At 46.6% G+C, this 21,306-nt stretch overlaps 1 protein-coding gene across 1 annotated transcript in view; it reads left to right on the forward strand.

The window, feature by feature from the left end:
- FKBP4 (FKBP prolyl isomerase 4) overlaps positions 1–21,306 on the forward strand; it is a 503,272-nt gene that overhangs the window by 400,362 nt on the left and 81,604 nt on the right. The window contains exon 8 of the mRNA XM_078673725.1: positions 9,986–10,171. Within this exon, the coding sequence (XP_078529851.1) occupies positions 9,986–10,171 (186 nt within the window). The remainder of the gene's footprint in view (positions 1–9,985; positions 10,172–21,306) is intronic.

Here is a 21,306-nt window from a genome sequence, read left to right on the forward strand (position 1 = left end):
TATCAGTTCAAGGTCCTCCCTTTCGGGGTGACCACTGCGCCCAGGGTGTTCACGAAATGCCTAGCGACGGTGGCGGCGCACCTCAGAAGGCAGAACGTTCACGTTTACCCTTATCTGGACGACTGGCTTGTCCAAGCAAAGTCGGCCCAGCAGTGCGCCGCCAACATGTCCCACACCATTCACCTTCTTCACGATCTGGGATTCTCACTAAATTACCCAAAGTCGCACCTTCAGCCTGCCCATGTGCGGCAGTACCTGGGCGCAACTATAAATACTCTGGCAGCCACGGCTCAGCCGAATCCTGTGAGAATCGACAGCATTCAGTCGCTGATCCGGAAGTTCAGACCGCAACACTCGCTTCCAGCGAGAGTGTTCATGCAGTTGATAGGCATGATGGCCTCCTGCATCTACATAGTCCCGCACGCGAGGCTACATATGCGTCCGCTCCAAGAATGCTTGGCTCATCAGTGGACTCAGGCTCAGGGACAGTTGAACGACCTAGTGTTGGTAACCGGTCGGGCATACAACTCTCTGCATTGGTGGAATCCACACAACCTTTGCAAGGGCCGACCGTTTCAGGAGCCTGTGCCACAGATTACCCTGACGACGGACGCATCTCTCCAGGGATGGGGAGCTCATGTACTCCACTACACTGTGCAGGGACTATGGACTACGCAGCAGCAGAAGATGCTCATCAACTACCTAGAACTGATGGCTATCTTCATGGCATTGAAGTCTTTCAAAGTACATCTATGCAACAAAGTCGTGTTGATCCGGACGGACAACATGACGGCCATGTACTACGTTCAAAAGCAGGGAGGAACGCACTCCCCACAGTTGTCTCATCTGACTCAGAGCATGTGGAAGTGGGCCGTTCAGAGGAACATCTTCCTCATGGCGGAACACCTCCCGGGCAAGGACAAACAGATGGCGGATCTGCTCAGCAGATACAGCCACCAAATGCACGAGTGGGAGATACACCCATCGGTACTCCGCCCGTACTTCCAACAGTGGGGTCATCCAGAGATAGTCCTGTTTGCCACAAAGGAAAACGCAAAATGCCAAAGCTTTGCCGCCAGGTTTCCTCACCCACAGTCGCAGGGCAATGCGATATGGATGAACTGGTCAGGCAGATTTGCGTACGCTTTTCCCCCAGCACCTCTGATACCGCTGGTGGCACGAAAGCTAAAGCAACACTCGCTGACGCTCATCCTGGTTGCTCCAACGTGGGCACGCCAACCATGGTACACCACGTTTCTAGAACTCTCCGTGGTACCGCATCACAGGCTACACCTCACGCCCAGGCTTTTGACGCAGAGCCATGTCGACATTCAGCATCCAGATCCGCAACAGCTCAACCTGGCGATCTGGCTCCTGAAGTCTTAGAGTTTGGCTATCTTGACTTGCCTCCTGAATGCATGGATATCATACGGGAGGCAAGGAAGCCCACTACCAGAGCTTGCTATGCAGCAAAATGGAAGCGGTTTGTCATTTACTGTACTGAACACATCAACCCGCTAGATGCATCCACTCCCAACATCATCTGTTATTTGTTACATCTTTACAAATGCAATCTAGCATACGCTTCCATCAGGATACTCTTATCCGCCATAGCGGCTTATCTCCAAAACAGGCGGCATCTCTCCGTTTTCAGAGTGCCTGCCATTAAAGCCTTCCTAGAAGGCCTGAAGCGGGTCATCCCTCCCAGGACCCCGCCGGCTCCTGTATGGAACCTCAATGTGGTCCTCACCAGGTTGATGGGCCCACCTTTTGAGCCTCTACATTCATGTGAGATTCAGTTCTTAACATGGAAGGTGGCTTTTCTCATTGCCATTACGTCTCTACGACGTGTTAGTGAACTACAGGCGCTCACTGTACAAGAACTGTTCATTCAAATTCACTCCAACAGGGTGGTGCTGCGCACTAACCCTAAATTTCTTCCTAAAGTGGTTTCGCAGTTCCATGTCAATCAGACCATTGAACTGCCCGCGTTCTTTCAGAACCCAGAGACAGTAGCCGAAAGAATGCTCCACACTCTTGATGTCAAACGAGGTTTGATGTACTACATCGATAGGACCAAAGACTTTAGGAAAACACAACAACTCTTTGTTGCCTTTTCAGCCCAGCACAAAGGTAACCCCATTTCCAAAGCAGGTATAGCCAGGTGGATCGTTAAGTGTATTCAGATTTGCTATCACAAGGCTAAGTGCACTTTAACGGTCCCCCCAGAGCCCACTCCACCCTCAAGTTGGGGGTCTCCATGGCTTTCCTTGGTAATATCCCTTTGGAAGATATTTGTAGAGCAGCCACATGGTCTACACCACACACATTTACTAAACACTACTGTGTAGATGTGCACTCCAAGCAGCAGGCAGCTGTAGGGCAGGCTGTTCTTAAAACACTTTTTCAGACTTCTGCAGCTGGCACAGGCGGCCGCCGTTAATGGAGGGACTGCTATGTATTCTATGCTATAGATATGAATTCAGCAGCCCACATGCCTCGAACTGAATATGCTACTTACCAGTATGCATCTGTTCTTGGCATGTAGGGCTGCTGACATTCATATCGCCCGCCCTCCTACCCGGCGCCTGTAGCGGCTGCAGACTTTTTAACACTTACTCTTAGCATGGCCATCGCTTACACTATTACACTCCATCTTCGCCACAATGGCTAAAAACAATCTGGGGATGGAGTCGATGCCCATGCGCACTGTAGTCTAGGGGAGGAGCCACCTATCTCGTGATACTTCGAAGACTCTTCCAGGACAACAATGTGCAATCATCCGGACCCAACACTAGGCGGCGATCTATGCTATAGATATGAATGTCAGCAGCCCTACATGCCAAGAACAGATGCATACTGGTAAGTAGCATATTCATTACTGGCAGGGAGTGTTCAGTGAGCTGAGCGAGGTATTAGAGACCCCCCTTCAGGTGGAGCCTAAGCTAGCCCTCCCAGGTATGGCAAATGACGTGGATCTGGCCCGCCCTTTATTGATCTTCTTGGTATTGGCCTTAGTAGTTGCAAAGAGATATAGCTAAGCACTGGGGAGCTGCCGAGCCGCCAGTACAGGAAGAATGGAGGAGAGGATTAGATCTCTATATGGCGGCGGAAAGGGTCACATATAAAGCGAGGGGTTGCCCCAAGAAGTTCCGCAAGGTCTGGGGCAAATGGAGAAAGTATCACGGGTTGGATGGGGGATTATGAGCAGGGACGGAAGAAACTAGGAGGGGCAAGACCACTAGAATGTAAGCAATGGACGTGTAAGAAGTGGGACACACCAGACTATCACAGAGTCCTACATGGGAACGTAGGACGAGAGGATCAAGATAGTATTGATGATGTATTGCTGGGGGGGGGGTGGCAGGTGGAGTGGGAGGAAATGCGGTCTGAACATGATATGATAATGTTGACAAATGATAAAATGCAAATAAAAATATTAAAAATATTTCGGGTGCAGAGTAGGCAGGAGACACTGATCGTGCTGTACCCGGAGTTCTTGTAGTTAGATTCTCTGGACAAGGCTGCTGTCCTTGGGAGATCTGGTCTTTGTTGAAGAATTGCAGTCTTCCTTGGGTTAATGGAAGTTGCTGGCCACAGGACAGGTGTAGTAGTCTTCTTTTGAGGTACTTTAAGCTGGAGACAGGCCTGTAGGGCTGGGTCAAGTCAGTAGTCTTCTTCCGGCTTTGCTGCACAGCGTCACCTTCGTCCTTCTTAGTGTAGGTTGAAGGAATCTGATTATCAAGGTTCAGGGGTGCACCGAAATTCTAAATTTAGGTGCGTTACAAGTACTGGCAGATGGTAGCCAATAGGCTACTTGCCTTTAAGATGACCACAACCTTTGTATGTCCCCTGCCAACGGGAGGGGGCATCCCCTAACCTGATTGGCTAAAATCCTTCCATTCAAGTTGGAGGACTTCCTAAGGTGGAAGTCATCTTGGTCCAGGGCACCTTAGTAGTCAGGAGAGGTGTGCCCCATCTTTGCAGGATAACCCCTAATTTTCACTCTGACCTTGTTGCCAAAAGTAGGGCTTGGTCAAGAGGGCGGGTATCTCCACTAGCTGGCGAGGACCTGGCTAGCATATCAAATGGCAGGAAGCCTTTGAGGCTCACTGCCTTGAATGCTGTTCCTGCTTAGGGGTAGGTGTTAAGCACCTCCACCCGAAGCAGTCTTTGCCCCTGACCCACAAGGGCTCCTACCGCAGGGGGTCTGAAACGTGTCCCTGTGTGGTAGGCTGGTGCAGACCAGTCAGCTGAACACAAGGGATGCCCTCTGAGTGTATTTTGTAATAAATTCAGCACTGGCATTACTGTGGGTTTATTATACTGAGAAGTTTTATTCCAAACTTCTTCACATTCAATAAAGCCATCATGGAGCTGTGGAGTTCGTAATGACAAACTCCCAGCCCATATACTCAGTATGGCTTCACTGCACTTACAATGTCTAAGAATGGACATAGACAGTGAAGGGGAATATTGCTCATGCAGCTATGTCCTCACCTGTGGTATAGTGCACCCTGCTTTAGGGTTGTGAGGCATGCTAGAGGGGTGTCTTACCTATGCCACAGGCAGTGTTTGTGGGCATGGCACAGAGGGATGTGTGCTGTGTCGTCTCTTAAGTTTGATCTGCACCAAAACAAACAGTCTGCAATGGTTGGGTATATGTGTTAAGTGGGGTGCCTTTGAGGGCAGTGCAATACATTCTTCATCCCTTAGAGACCCTGTCTGTCACAAGGCCCTTGGTACCATGGGTACCTTTAAAAGGGGCTTGTATATGGGCCAGAGGAGTGCAGTACAGTTTTTGGAATGAACGCAGGCACTGGAAACCTGGTTGAAATAGGACCCACTGTACATTCAGTCAAAGTGCATCAGATATCGGGCAAAAAGTGGGGGAGAACCATGCCAAAAGGCCACTTTCCTACAAATGGTAAGATCTAGTGTTTGTCGGCCGTCAAGCTTACGGCTCTATGCATTGGGGGAACACCAACAATCTAATAAAAGTACGGCCTTCCCTACAGACAATTATGCAGTGAACCTTAACAGACGCCTCCCTTAGGAGTTGGGGGAACATTCACAAGATCTGACTATCTAAGGCCACACGACCGCCAGCCAAACACATCCCCATATCAATCAACTGGAGTTGCCAGCTGTTCATTTAGCGCTCAAAGCCTTTATTCCCGACCTGATTGGCAAGGAAACGGACAGCATGACTGCCATATAATATCTACAAAAGCAAGTGGTTACCAGGTCCCGTCAGCTCTCTCATCTAGCTCAGACTATCTGGAGGTGGGCTCTCAAATACAACATTCACCTTTTGTCTGCATTACACCGTAATCTTTTGAATTTCCCGGGATTTGACGACTACTTTGCAGATCTTCTTACCAGGAGACACCGGCAAGTCCATGAGTGGGAGCTCTACTCGCAAGTCCTCCTCTCATACTTCCATCTTTGGGATTATCCAGAAAGACCTTTTCACCACAGCAGAAAACACCAAATCCCCAAACTTTGCCTCCAGGTTTACCCACCCACAGTCTAGGGGCAAAATACTATGGATGAGTTGGTCTGAGTTTCTAGTTCGCAAACTTTGGCAAGCATCTCTTACCTTCATCCTAGAGGCTCTCGCATGGGCACGACAGCCATGGTTCTCAACACTCCTAGAACTGTCAGTAGTTACCCACGATGTGCTGCATATCAGGCAGGACCTTCTTAAGCAGAGCCAAGGAGAAATCAGACATCCAAACCCCAGGTCCCTCAACCTTGCAATCTGGCTCCTGAAGTCCTAGAGTTTGGTTATTCAAATCTACCATAACCTTGTATGGACATTTTTTAAGAAGCATGCTTCAAAATGGGAAATATTTGTTTACTATTGTCATTCCAAACACTTTGATCCTCTAATAGCTAATGTTCAAGACTTTGCATATTTATTTCACTTGCATACCTCCGGTCTAGCTTTTACATTTATGGAGCTACACCTAGCGGCAGTAGCCATATTTCTACAAAACAAACAACACACTTCCCTATTCAGGATTCCCGTCATTAAAGCCTTCCTGGAAGGTCTTAACACTCATTCCTCCTAGGGTGCCACCAACTACCACTTGGAAATTAAATATTGTATTACCAAGATTAATGGACCCTCCATTTGAAACCCTCCACTCCTCCCACCTCCAGGTCTTATCCTGGATGGTAACATTGCTAGTTGCAATCTTTTCACTCTAACGTGTCAGTAAGCTTCAGGCATTAACTTTAGAAGAACCCTTCTTCCATCTAAATAGAGATAGGATGGCACTTCTAAATTTTTTCCAAAGGTGGTGTCTTCATTACACCTTAATCAATTGAATTTCCAATTACAGAAAGGGCTTTTCACACCAAGATGTAAAGAAAAGCCCTAATAATAATAATAATAATAATAATAACACCTTTTATATAGCGCCTGGTTACACTAGGAACAGTGTGTCCCCGCGCTTTAAAACTGATTACCAGCACATCACCCCAGAAACGGGGAGACCGCTGAAGGAGAGGACAGAAGGAACTCCAGAATTGGGAAAGAGGTAGGTTTTCAGTTCGCGCCTAAAGTTTCCTTCAGATGGCTCCATCCGGAGCTCAATGGGGAGGTCATTCCACTGTTTGCTGGCCAGATATCTGAATGACCGTCCACCCATCCGTGCCCGCTGAATTCTGGGCACCTGAAAGAGCATACGGCCCTGGGATCGTAAAAGACGATTGGGGTGGTATTTGGTCAATAGTTTTTGGAGATATACAGGACCTCTCTCATAAGCAATGCGATGGGTTATACACATGCTCTTAAAGATTATGCGCTCCCGTATAGGGAGCCAATGGAGTTGAGCTAAGGCTTGTTTCCCTGAGGATCTTCTGGAGAGGTTGAGAGCCAGTCTCGCTGCCGCATTTTGGACACATTGGAGCCTGTGCAATCCTTTCCTACTCAGACCTAAGTATAAGGCATTACTATAGTCGAGATGGGGTGTCACCAGTGTATGGATTACTGTTTTCCTGCTATTCGCAGGGAGCGAATCCAGGGTCTTGCGTAGGACCTTAAGAATCCCATAGCATTTCCCTGCTATCCCTCTAGTGTGTTGTTCGAAGGGTAGAGTCTCATCCAGTTTGACCCCTAAATTTTTAACCTGTTCTAATGGTTTAGGGAGGGTGCCAAGTTCTTTAGGCCACCATGCCGATGACCAAATGGATGGAGATTTCCCCAACACCAGAAGTTCAGTTTTATTCGCGTTGAGGCGCAAGCAATTGGTATTCATCCATCCAGCTAATCCGCTCAGACATGCTGTAAAATTGGCTGAGGCCTCTTCCGGGGGCTGAGACAGTGTCACTACCAGCTGGGTCTCATCAGCGTATGACACTATCTCAACCCCGTACGCCGCAACCAGCTTGGCCAGAGGCGCCATATAAAGGTTAAACAAAGTCGGGCTCAAAATTGAGCCCTGCGGTACCCCATGTCTGAGCGAGCGTACCTCAGATTTAAAAGGAGGGCAATAGACTTGGAATTGCCTGTTCGCCAAGAATGAATGCATCCACTCGCGAGCCAGACCCTCGATACCAGCCTCCTTGAGACGAGAAAGCAGCAAGGGATGGGAGACTGTGTCAAATGCCGTGCTCAGGTCTAATAAAAGGAGCACGGCTGTCTTCCCCTCATCAACTCCACTCCTTAATAGCTCAGTGGAAAAGAGGAGTGCCGATTCAGTCGAGTGGTGCGCTCTAAAACCTGACTGCGAAGGGTGAAAATGCAGTCCGCTGTCCAAATATTCAGAAAGTTGCTTGTTAACTATCTTTTCCACTACCTTAGCACAGAAAGGCAGCAGCGATATAGGTCGATAGTTATCCAACTGCGCAGCACTCAAATGTTTTTTTTAAGGGAATGACCTGCGCTATTTTCCAGTCTTGAGGTATGTGGCTTGTTAGAAAAGACTGTTTCGCCATGTGGCCTATATGAGTCGCCAGAAGCTCGACTTGATTCCTGAGGACGTTGGGGCGAGCCACATCCTTAGGGGAGCCAGATTTAATGCTGCGTATAATACTCAGCAACTCCAAGGTGTTGGGCACCACAAACTGATTAAGGCACCCGTTGTTAATCCTCTCACTGCTAGTGGAGATGTCTCTAAGGGGTTCTACCAGTACTTCTGGGAAGGTATTGTATATGTTGTCCACTTTCTGCACAAAAAAGTCAGCAATAGCTTTACACATATCCGTAGAATGCAGATCAGGAGCTATAGTTCTCTTCAATGAGGTAAGTTCTTTGTAAATAACAAAGAGTTCACAATCAGCCAATTCAATTCTGTTCTTTAGGAAGTTGCGCTTCGTCGCTCTAATCAGTTTATGATAGCTCTTAATACACTTTTTATAGTTGAGTCTAGCCGCCTCCTCATATTTATTGCGCCAAATGCGCTCCAGTCTTTTGCATTCCGTTTTACATGCTTTTAAATCAGTATTGAACCACTGAGCTGATTTTGAACAACTCGCTGGGGCCTTGGTAGTCCACGGGGCAGTTTCATCTAAAGCGCCTGACAGCCACTTTTCGTAGTCTGACCAAGCTTCATCTACATTATCTTTTAGTGGGGGGCTACCTTTTTTTAGAGCCAGCTCTAATTTATCCTGCTTAATTTTCCCCCATTGCCTACGTTTACATACCATTGGTTTGGTGCTAAACATTAATTTAGACTCCCCACAAATGGTGAACTCCACCAAAGAGTGGTCAGACCATAATACCTTACTGGGGGGTTGCACCGCCACCCCCTCCCAGTTGGCAAAGATCGGGTCCAACAGATGACCTGCTTTATGGGTAGGCATCAGGGATTGAATGTTAAGATTGAACATTTTTAAAGATGCGAGTAAACTTAGAGCTTCCTTATCGTTCTCATCCTCAATATGAAAATTGAGGTCACCCAAAATGAGGAACTTATTATACCGTAGTGCAGGAAGGGCAATTGCTTCCGTCAGGCTGTCCAAAAAAGGTTACGTCCTACCTGGCGGGCGATAGATCAAGTAACCATTCATGGCCCTGTTATGGCGATATTTTATAGTAAATAGAGCGGCTTCACATGCATTATATTGATAAAACCAAATTATTTAGGAAAACGCAGTTTTGTTGCAATTTCAAAACCACACAAAGGAAAGGCTGTTTCTAAATCAGGCATTGCACCTTGGATTGTCAAATGTATCCATGCTAAAGTAAAACTACTTTACCTATCCCTCCAAGAGCTCACTTCACTCGTAAAAAAGGAGCTTCAGTGGTCTTCATGTGTAATATACTGATCGCTGACATATGTAAAGCAGGTTACATGGTCTACACTCTAGATTTACAGAACATTACTGTGTAGATGTGCTGGCTCGCCAACATGCCAATGTAGGAAAAGCAATTCTACATACACTATTTCACACAATTGCAACCCCACTTGTTAGCCACCGGTTAGGAAGAAAGACTACTTTACAGTCTATGCTAAGCATGTGTATCTACAGCCACATATCCCTTTGAACGGAAATGTTTACTTACCCAGTAAGCATCTGTTTGTGGCATGCAGTGCTGTAGATTCACATGCACCCATCTTCCTCCCCAAACACCTGCATTTGTTGCAGTTACTTTTATAAATTATCACAAATTCATTTAGCTTGGGCATCTCACTAGCCTACGCTATATTTCACATTCCATCGTCACCCGCCTTGCAGTAAAACAATCTAACATTGGAGACGATGACCATGCGCAATACCAGCAAGAGGATGACTCACTCTTCCTTGTGACTCATAAGTCTTTCTCCAAAGAAAAACAACTTGCAAGCATTCTACAGCACTACATGATATAAAGAGATGCTTACTGGGTAAGTAACATTTTCCTTCCTCACTATGGCCTAGTCACGTTTGAGGTTTATTAGCTTTTAGGCAGACTTACACATTTTTAATGCATTAAAAACATTGTCTGACGAATTATGCTTCTAATGGAAATTCAATCTTGATGTATGTACAGGAGGGGAAATACAAACAGGCCTCTCTGCAATATAAGAAGATAGTATCCTGGCTAGAGAATGAATCTGGTCTTACTGGAGAGAATGAAGCAAATGCCAAAGCCCTGACTCTTGCTGCCTTCCTCAATCTGGCCATGTGTTATTTGAAAACAAAGGAGTATTTGCAAGCTTTTGAAAACTGCAACAAGGTACACAATGTTTTTGTGTGTAAAGTCTCTACTTGGCCTATACCTTAATATTAAAATGTTTGCCTTTTACGGTCTTGCCTATGCAACACTTGTATGCATGTATTATCTTTTGCATTACTAAATGTATAATGAGCACTGTATTTTCTAGTAATTTATTCGGGGTGACTTGATGAATGGAGATGATTCAAGCATATTTTTTATTTTTGTTGTAATTTATTTACACGTTTATATCTTCTAAAGGAGCAACACAATAGTAAATGGTTGCAATACATATACTTTGATGTTTTCCTGAAATGCACTAGTATTTCATTTGGTTGATGGAGAGTGGTCTACATTACAACAAAAATCTTCATCAGTGTACTCCGATGTATTGACCTCTATAGAAAGTTAGAATAAGCCTTGCAGGGATTCAAACACATTTCCTCCAGTTTACATGTACATCTTTCAAAAAGTTGTGGAACTCACCCTATTGCAATTATTCAAATCTTTACATTTATATGATATGATTAACCTGGAGTTATGCAAATTTCACTATCTGCAGTTTAAGCCTTAATACATTCTTATAACTGGATTCATTGAGATGGCTCATTGGATTACTAGTGTTCCTTCTTCAATGATATTGTTGTAGACAGCTTAGCATTACGTTTAAATTGATAACTGGGCCCGCCGGGTGGGGGTTGCCGCGAAGTGGTAAGGCACCGCCACTGGACATCTTGGTGTGTGTACATGACTTTCAGCTAAAGGAACTGATTATTAAAAATGCAAAAGGCGCACACCCGACACAATTCCGCGGTCACACTCCAACATTTTTTCAAGACCTGTCGGCTACCACCCTGTTCAGACGACATGAATTTTGGCCTATTACGCTGCACCTGATAGAGAAAGGAACCTAGGTACACCCTTTTCTGATCATCTTCCGCTATGAGGGAGAGATTCAACAGATACCCTCACTTCAGGAGGCCAAGGAAGTCCTGGGAATTGCGAAGCCCTTGTCCCTGGAGGTACAGCCCAAGTCCCTGGAGGGGTCGAGACACATCTAGCCCCTCTGGCAGAAAGCGGGGAGACCCTCCTCCCCCCACAAACCGGACATAGCAACTATAGTCAAGGAACAAGAGGCAGTCATTTCCTCACTGACCACTAGCCCAGTCCAGGCGTCCCCCAGCTGAACGCATAGAGAATGCACAATGAGTTTAAATTTGGGGCGGAGTCAGAGACCGCCCTCACCTCCCTTTGAAAGACTGCCTTGGGCTCTTGCCCCCTCAAACAGTTCTACTCAGATGAACGTTTGTCTCAAGGGATTCTAGTTTTTTTCCCGTACTGTTTGATGGGAGAGATTATAATGCTCATATGCTTTGGGATTTTTTTTGTGTGTAACCTGCACCGGTCATTGGGAGGCTAGATATGCGAAGACATCAATACACACCCTCACGCTCCCCCTCTTCGTCCACCATATTGTGAGCACACCCCTCAGCTTCACTTGACATCGGTTAAACCCCATGGATAAAGATCTCAAGGTTATAAGCCTCAACGTACGGGGCTTCAATCACCCAGTAAAACGCTCTGCCATCCTCTCCTTGCTGGAGAATGCCAGCAGTGATATTTTCATGTTGCAAGAAACCCACCTATTATCTAGAGACACAGTCCGCATGCACACACGCCGATTCCCACACAAATATTGGTCCTCGAGCGCTGCTAAAAAGAATGGAGTGGCTATCCTGATTTGAGAGGACTTTCCCTTCGATTTTTGCTCCACTCTCGGAGGTGAAAGGAAGGGTTGTTGCACTTAGAATACAATGGTGTTCCACTCACTTCACCTTAATCAACATCTATATGCCAAACACTCATCAAGAGCCCTGCATTGTTAGGACCCTCTCAGAAGGGTTAGCATTCCCTGATGCAGCGATTCTGGTAGGAGGAGATCTCAATGTAGTGATGGATAATGTCCAGGATCGCACTTGCCAGCGGCTTTCACAAATAGGGGCACTCTCTCTGGAGGGTAAACGATGGTTCGAAGACAATGGGCTGCATGATGTCTGGCGCCAACGCCACCCAAAAACGCAAGACTTCACACACTACTCAGCTGCACACAAATGTTAGGGGTGCCTAGACCACTTCTGGTCTCCACAGCGTTCCTGTATAGGGGGATGGAGGCAACCATAGAGCCAAGATCCCTGTCCGATCATGCAATGATTACAGTCACCATTCAACCGGTTGAGGCAAGACACAAATTCACATGATGGTGCCTACGGGAGGGCCTGCTGCAATCACCAAATACGTTGAAGGAGATGCATGCAAAATTTGTAGAATACTAACAACACAATGATCGGGAGGACACACCACTGGCTGCGATTTGGGAGACTCTGAAATTGGTAACAAGGGGGAAATTTATGGCTGTATCATCTGCTGACAATAGAAGGCGCTGGGAAACTCGACAGAACATAGAACAGGGGGTGAGAGAGCTGGAGGCTATACATAAGCGTACAGGTGCGCCTATGGTATGGAAAGAATTGGAGAAGAAACGGCTCATCTTAAAGCATCTAGACCTGGATAGGGCGGAATGTGCCCTACTCCGCCTATGACACAAGTTATATCTGAGTAGTGACAAATGCTGGAAGTTGCTTGCTCAGAGGCTCCGAGTTAAAACTCTGACGTCTGCTATACCATCGATTAAGAAGCCCTATGGCGAGGAAGTGCACTCGGACTTTCAGATAGTACAAAACTTTAAGCAGTTTTACCAATATTTATATACCAAAGAGGACACCGGGCAGGAAGACACTTGCGTATACTTGGAGGCAAGTAAATTCACACACCTCCCGGGGGCTCTGGCAAGCCAACTTGACGAGCTCATACGCCCAGAGGAAGTCATCTTGGCCATCGCTCGGCTAAAATTGAATAAAGCCCCTGGTCCGACTGGTATCCCGCTCTGTTTTTTAAAACCTTCTCTGTGGAGTTGGCACCTCTGCTGACGCGGCTATTTAACTCCTTTTTGGAGGGTGGTTCGGTCACTGACTCCATTGCAGAAGCGGCGATCTCGGTAATCCTCAAACCCCACAAAGACCCCACTGTATGCGGTTCATACCGCCCAATATCGCAGCTTAACTTGGACGCAAAACTCCTCGCCGGAATACTGGCGGCCCGTCTGAACCCGCTCATGGCGGGCCTGATCGACCTCGACCAAGCGGGGTTCATCCACACGCGTCGGGGGGAGGATAATACATAGCGTCTCCTACATCTTATGGCTAGTGTACATAGATCCCTTAAGGAAACATTATGTTTGAGGCATATGAGCTGCAGATTACACACTGTGCATAGATCGCCACCTAGTGTTGGGCCCGGATGTTTGCAGTTTGTTTTTGTCCTGAAAAGTTCTTTGGAGGTCACAAGATAGGTGACTCCTCCTTTGGACCACATTGCGCATGGGAATCGGCTACATCCTTTTTTCTGCCATCGGGCTCGGATGCGTTTGCTGCTCTCCGGTTTGGAGCCGAATTTCCTTTGGTGCGCAATCCTCACCCAGTTCGACGGTATTGTTTTGATCGCGCTCCCCATCGACGCGATTCTTCGAAGTCCGGTCGTCGAAGAAGGCCTTCGGGCCTACCTGGGCCTTACTCTCTGGCTCATGGAAAGGCGCCATTCAAGAAGTGTCCTCAATGTGGGTCGAAGTTTCCACACACCGATCTACATGAGGTGTGCAACCTTTGCCTCTCACCAGAGCACGAGGCCAAAGACTGTTAAGCTTGTGCCTCCTTCCACTCCAAGAAGACGATTCGGGACCGACGAGCTCGAAGAACCATGGCTCGGATGACATCTTTGAAGAGGGCGTCGACGTGCCAGAACATCAGCGGGCTGAAGAAAGTGCCAGCTACTCTGATGCCGATGACTCAGACGTCGAGGACATCACTCCAGACATTTAAAAAGGTCACAGTTCTAAGCCGAAAGACCCTAGACCAGCTACCGTGTTGGTGCCGAAAAAACCCCCGGAACCGAAAACTTTGACACTGAAGGATCTGCCCTCCACAGAAGAGCTTTTTACACCAGATCCTACTTAAAAGACTCTTGTAAAGGATCCTAAGACTGGCCAACTAACTCTTAGCTACAAGAAGAGACCACTATAGGTGCCTGCAACTCCTCCTCCTCTAAAGAAGAGACATTGCAACCTCTCCATTAAGGGTCCCTTCTCCACCACCTCCCCATACTATTCCTCCTCCACCACATCATTCGCCTACACCATCCACTGATCAGATGATAATGTAGATACAAACTCTGATGACACAGGTGGGGGTGCACATAACGCAGTAGGGACCAATAGTCCCCCTCAGTCACCTAATCCATGGGATGATTATAACACCCCTGATGTGCCTTACGTCCCTCAAGATGATGTATATCCTTCCAGGCCTTCCCCACCAGAGGACACTATAGGTTTTAACTTACTAGTCCAGAGAGCTTCCCAGTACCATGGGGTTGACTTGCACACCGATACTGTGGAGGAAGATTTCCTTTTGGACACTTTTGACACTACACAAAGGTCCACTGCCATTTTGCCAATGCTTAAAGGGGTCATTAAGCATGCTACAGAGGTATTTAACGATCCTGTTGGGGCTCGAGTCCTCAACCCTCGCATTGAGAAGAAATGCAAAGCTTCCCCTACAGACCCAGTTTACATTAGAGGTCCAGCACCGCTATATTCCTTAGTAGTATCTAATACACGTAAATGTGCTAATTCACAAACATCTGGTGAGGCCTCACCACCAGATAAGGAATCTAAACTCGTTGACGCCTCCATTAAGCGCAGAGCGTCCCAAGCAGCTAACATATGGCGCATTGCCAATACTCAAGCGCTATTGGCAAGATATGACAGGGCACATTATGATGAACTAGAATCCATAATGCAGAATCTACCAGATACATATAAAAACAGGGCCAATGAACTCCTACAGGAAGGTAAAAATATCACCAATACTTCCATTCGTCGTGCCCTAGATGCCGCAGATACTTCCTCATGGGCAATTAATACCAGTGTCCTTTTGCGTAGGCATGCCTGGCTACGTATTTTAGGTTTCAAACCTGAAGTGCAAAATTCCATCCTCAACAGCCATTTGATGAGAAACACCTTTTTTGCCCTAATGTCGATGTATCTTTAGAGAAAATGAAAAAAGACACCGACACAGCTAAATCTATGGGAACGTTGCAATTGCAAGCTCCCAGATGTTCTTTTTGTTGCTCATCATATAGAGGCAACACAAGAGGCTACTCCTCCGAAAGCCCCTCCACTTCCTATGAGACCCCTAACCAATCCACATTCACTAAGGCCTACCAAAGAGGGGGATATAGGGGTAACAACAACAAAGGCAGAGGCAAAACCAACAACTCCCTCTCTGCCTCCACCCCATACCAATGACTTTCCTCCACTCCCCCCCCACCCCCTACTACAACAATTCATTCCTCCCTGGACCAACATCACATCAGACAGGTGGGTGCGACAAATTATTCAATCAGGTTACTGTCTAGAACTAACATCTACCCCCCCCAAACATACCACCCAAACAGCGTCCAATGTCACAAGAGCATCTATCACTGCTAAAGCAAGAAGTAATATCTCTGCTGGAAAAAAGTGCAATAGAACCAGTTCCTCTGCACCAACAAAACAAGAGAGTCTACTCCCTATACTCTCTTATCCCAAAGAAGGACGGCTCTCTAAGGCCTATTCTAGACCTCAGACCTCTAAACATATACATACAGTCAGACAATTTTCACATGGTCACACTCCAACAAGTCCTTCCTCTTCTGTTACAAAACTACTTCCTTGCTACTCTAGATCTCAAGGACACATACTTCCACATTCCCATTCATAAAGCTCACAGGAAGTATCTCAGATTTGTAATAGACGGGCAGCACTATCAATTCAAAGTACTCACATTCGGAGTCACAACAGCACCAAGAGTATTCACCAAGTCCCTAGCAGTAGTGGCAGCACATTTACGAAGACAGCACATCCACGTCTTGCCATACCTCGACAACTGGCTCATAAAAGCCAGCTCATACAACCAATGTGTGGAACACACTTGTGCCACTATCCAACTGCTTCACAACTTGGGGTTCACAATAAACCACACCAAGTCCCATCTGCAACCATCCAAATTACAACAGTACCTCTGTGCCACATTAAACACCTCAACAGCGCCAGCTTATCCCACTCCAGTAAGGAGAGCCAGCATAAAAGCTCTTCTCACAAAGTTTCAGCCACAACACTCCCTTCCTCCACGAGTGTTCATGCAGCTCATAGGGATGATGGCCTCTTGCATTTTCATAGTGCCCCATGCAAGACTTCAAATGCGTCCTCTCCAAGAGTGCTTATCACGTCAGTGGAACCAGGCTCAAGGTCAATTGACAGACCTAGTGTTGGTAGACTGTCGGACTCATCGCTCTCTGCAGTATTGGAACACCAAAAACCTTTCCAAAGGGCAATCGTTGCTAGAGCCAGTTTCACAAATAGTCTTGACAGCGGACGCATCGCTCTCCGGCTGGGGAGCCCACCTACTGCAACACACCATGCAAGGCAGATGGACTCGACAACAAAAGTTACTCCATATCAATCACCTGGAGTTACTAGCTATATTCCTGGCACTGAAAGCTTTCCAAAAGCAAGTATCAAACAAAGCTGTGTTAGTCCGCACAGACAACATGACAGCCATGTATTACATACAGAAACAGGGCGGAACACACTCCCTGCAACTCTCTCAACTAGCACAGAACATATGGGCTATACCTCAAAACATATTCCTCTTAGCCCAGCATGTTCCAGGAGTACAAAATACCATAGCAGATCTGTTAAGTCGTCTGACACAACAGACCCACGAGTGGGAACTTCATCCGCAAGTTCTTCAACCATTCTTTCAAATGTGGGGACAACCTCAGATAGACCTCTTTGCCACGCACGAAAACGCCAAATGCCCAAGCTTTGCCGCCAGATATCCACACCCACTGTCCAAAGGCAATGCGATATGGATGAACTGGTCAGACAGATTTGCGTACGCTTTTCCACCTCTGCCACTCATGCAACTAGTAGTACAAAAACTACAGCCGCATTCTCTAACCCTCATCCTAGTTGCTCCAACGTGGGCCAGACAGCCGTGGTACACCAAACTGCTACAATTGACTGTAGTACCACACCAAAAACTATACCTATCTCCACGCCTTTTAACACAGAACCGTGGAGAGATCAGGCACCCGGACCCAGCTCAGCTCAACCTTGCGATCTGGCTCCTGAAATCCTAGAATTCGGATATCTTAACCTTTCTCCAGACTGCATGAACGTCATAAAAGAAGCTAGACGTCCAACCACTAGAGCATGCTATGCAGCTAAGTGGAAACGCTTTGTAATATATTGTCACAACAATATTAATACCCTAGACGTGTCTATTCAACACATCATAGGATACTTACTACACCTCCAAGATGTAACTTAGCCTACACGTCTATTAGACTGCATCTTGCTGCCATAGCAGCATATCTTCAAAACAGACAGCATCTATCTCTGTTCAGAGTGCCTGCTATTAAAGCTTTCATGGAAGGCCTAAAAAGAATAATTCCTCCCAGAATACCACCTTCACCAGTGTGGAATTTAAACATCGTTCTCACACGACTAATGGGACCTCCCTTTGAACCGTTTCATAAATGTTAACTACAGTTTTTATCATGGAAGGTTGCGTTCCTAGTGGCTATTACTTCGTTACGGAGAGTTAGTGAATTACAAGCACTAACCATTCAAGAACCTTTCTTGCATATGCATCACAATAAGGTTATTCTCCGTACTAATCTGTGGAACTGCCCGTTTTCTTCTCGCAGCCACAGACAGTAGCAGAAAGAGCTCTTCATACCCTAGATGTCAAAAGAGCATTGTTATACTACATCAAGAGAACACAACCCTTTCGTAAGACCAAACAACTTTTTGTGTCTTTCTCACCACCACACTAGGGCAACACCATATCAAAATCTGGGTTAGCTAGATGGATTGTCAAATGCATACAGAGTTGCTACCACAAAGCTAAACATAGTTATCTGTTCCTCCTAAAGCCCCCTATACAAGGAAAATAGGGGCTTCAATGGCATTTTTATGGTACATTCCCCTGCATGACATCTGCAGAGCAGCTACATGATCTACACCGCACTTATTCACAAAACACTGTTGTGTAGATGTGCAAACTAAACAACAAGCTAATGTGTGGGGCAAGCTGTTCTCGAAACACTATTTCAAACGACTGCAACAGATAGGCGTGGTTGCCGCTAAGAGTGGGTACTGCTATACAATCTATGCACAGTGTGTAATCTGCAGCTCATATGCCTCGAACTGAAAATGCTACTTACCAGTATGCATCTGTTCTTTGCATGTAGAGCTTAAATTACACACGCCTACCCTTGTCTGTTCCAGTATTATCTTAATTAGATACAGCTTACATGGACATCCTTCCTTTTCTTGCAAAGCTCCATCATTTCCCTAATGGCGAAAAACAATCTGAGGATGGAGCCCATGTGCAATGTGGTCCAAAGGAGGAGTCACCTATCTTGTGACTTCCAAAGAACTTTTCAGGACAAAAACAAACTGCAAACATCCGGGCCCAACACTAGGTGGCGATCTATGCGCAGTGTGTAACTCTGCAGCTCTACATGCCAAGAACAGATGCATACTGGTAAGTAGCATTTTCCTTCTGTCAATAGACCCGAACAAAGCATTCAGCAGAGTACGGTGGAACTAACTATTTGACCCGTTCCGTTGCTTTGGCTTCGGCGCTTAATAAAATGGGTCCGATGTACCCATCAGGCCCCTCGGGCATTTGTCAGAGTGAATGGGGTGTCTTCGGAACCCTTCGTAGTAGCATGGGGCATGAGGCAGGGGTGTCCACTTTCGCCCCTTCTCTTCGCTCTGTAGATGGAGCTCCTTGCCCAACAGATTTGGGGCCACCAGCAGATATGGGGGCTACGATTTGGAGGCGATTTCCATAAGATAAGCCTCTATGCGGACGATGTAACTTCATCATTCTCTGAACCACTCACCTCTCTGCCTGCCTTCCTGACCGAGCTAGAGGCCTTCGAGAAAGCCTTGGGATTTAAAGTAAACCTAAGCAAGTCACAGGTTCTTAACCTATCCTACCCCCAAGGCACATGAAGAGATCTTAAGAGAGAGATTCCCTCTGCAATGGGCTAAGTAACCGATAACTTACCTGGGTATCCTTCTGGTTCCAACTCTCTCGAGGACACTAGGGCTGAATTATGCCACTCTGGTGGAACAAACGTCGAAGGCCCTGGACGGGTGGTAGAGACTAAAACTACCTTGGTTTGGGTGTATAGCAGTGGTAAAGATGACCGTGCTACTGCAGATTCTTTTTGATCTTCCAGACACTGCCTCTGGTCCCCCCTCCGAACGATATGCACGCTATACAATTAGCTGTCAAAAAATTAGTCTGGGGAGGGAAGAAGGCGCGATTACCCATATCCCAAATGATGCAGTCTAAGCAGGACGGAGGAGTGGGCCTTCCGTTGGTGCACAGATATCTACAAGCCTCCCACCTCCGGTATATTGTGGAGTGGAACCGTCCGATCTCCGAGAAACACTGGACCTTTATGGATCAGGCAGTAGCTTGAGTAATATATGGAGGGAGTCTTGGTCCTGGTGTCTCTATTCTTCCCCAGTTACCGCGGCAGTGCTAAAAGTATGGGATGCCGTGGCACTAAAGAGGCCTGACAACATTCCCCTCCCCGATGTCACCGATAGTGGACAATCCAGACTTCCCACCAGGCTGAAAATCTAAGGTCTTTCAGAGATGGAGAGAGGAGGGGTGTCAAAGGGTGGGTTTGCAGTTTGATGTAGATGTCATGCTCCCCTATGAACAAATGAGATTAGATTATGTTCTGCCCAAGTCCGATGACTTCCACTACCTGCAACTTAGGCACTGTGTCACTTACCTGACCTATCTAGCGAAGGCCTCTCTGCAGCTCACTCCCTTCGAGAAATGGCTAATATGCGAAAAAGATAAGCACCTGATCTCAGAGCGGTACATTATGATTGCCACTTGGCAAAAGGGGGGGGAGGCGTACAAAGTGTCAATTGTGCTGGGAGGAGGAGCTGGGAAGAGCCCGATCGGACAAAGAATGGGAGAACATCCATTACATGGCGCACCATACAGCACATAACACCGCGGGGGCCGAATCAGCATAGAAAGTCACATACTATTGGTATCGCACACCGGCCCGCATTCACAGCCGGGATAAAAATCCCACTGAGAAATGCTGGAGAGGATGATGCCTCTCAGGCTCTTTGTTGCATTTACTCTGGCATTGCCCAAGTCTGGGGCGGTTCTGGGAGGGGTTGTTGGACGCCATCATAGGACTCGCTACGATGCTTACCATAAGCCTAGAAGGAAACAGGTTTTTGGTTGGGTATTTTGACTATATTTAAGAATGTATTTAATGGTGTTTAATGTTCTGCATGAACCGCAAGCGCCATTTTTAAAAACTAATCAAACGCTAAAATACACACACTCTCCAGACAAGAGACTGGTGCTGACCAAGCACGACATAGGATTGGCTTCAGAGGAGGGACAAAAGGTACCCCGGCCAAAATCTGACCTCTGGGAAATAGGTGTTATTTTTAAATTGTATTCATTTTTGATGCACTGGATATTGTTCCTGGAAAGAAGGTTAGACTCTTAAGACAAAGGTATATGGTTGCACAGCACCTCAAAGGTAAATTTGAAGTAGTCTGAAAGATTACATATGCGTCGTTTGAGTACAAGTGAGTCAATGCCATGGGGAAATAAAGAGCAACCGGTAGGAGTCAAGAAATGGGGTGTGTTATATGGTGTGGTTGTGCAACCTCACCATGCAATACACTTAACCAACCTCTTTAAGACACGTTTAGTCTGTCAAACCCCAGCTCAACCCTGGGTAAACTGTCTTTTGATAAGAATTTGGACACTAAAATGAAAAAGATACACCGGAGTGTTCCGGAGATGTGGATTTTACTTCCGGAGATGTGGATTTTACAAGTAATAATAAAACAATGCATTTTCATTCCACTGCGAACAAGCCTTGGCAAATTTAATGAATTTGACAATAACCCAAGTTTTCCTTAAATGCGT

Source organism: Lissotriton helveticus, chromosome 1_1 (genome assembly GCF_964261635.1).
Source record: "Lissotriton helveticus chromosome 1_1, aLisHel1.1, whole genome shotgun sequence".
Lineage (NCBI taxonomy): Eukaryota > Metazoa > Chordata > Amphibia > Caudata > Salamandridae > Lissotriton > Lissotriton helveticus.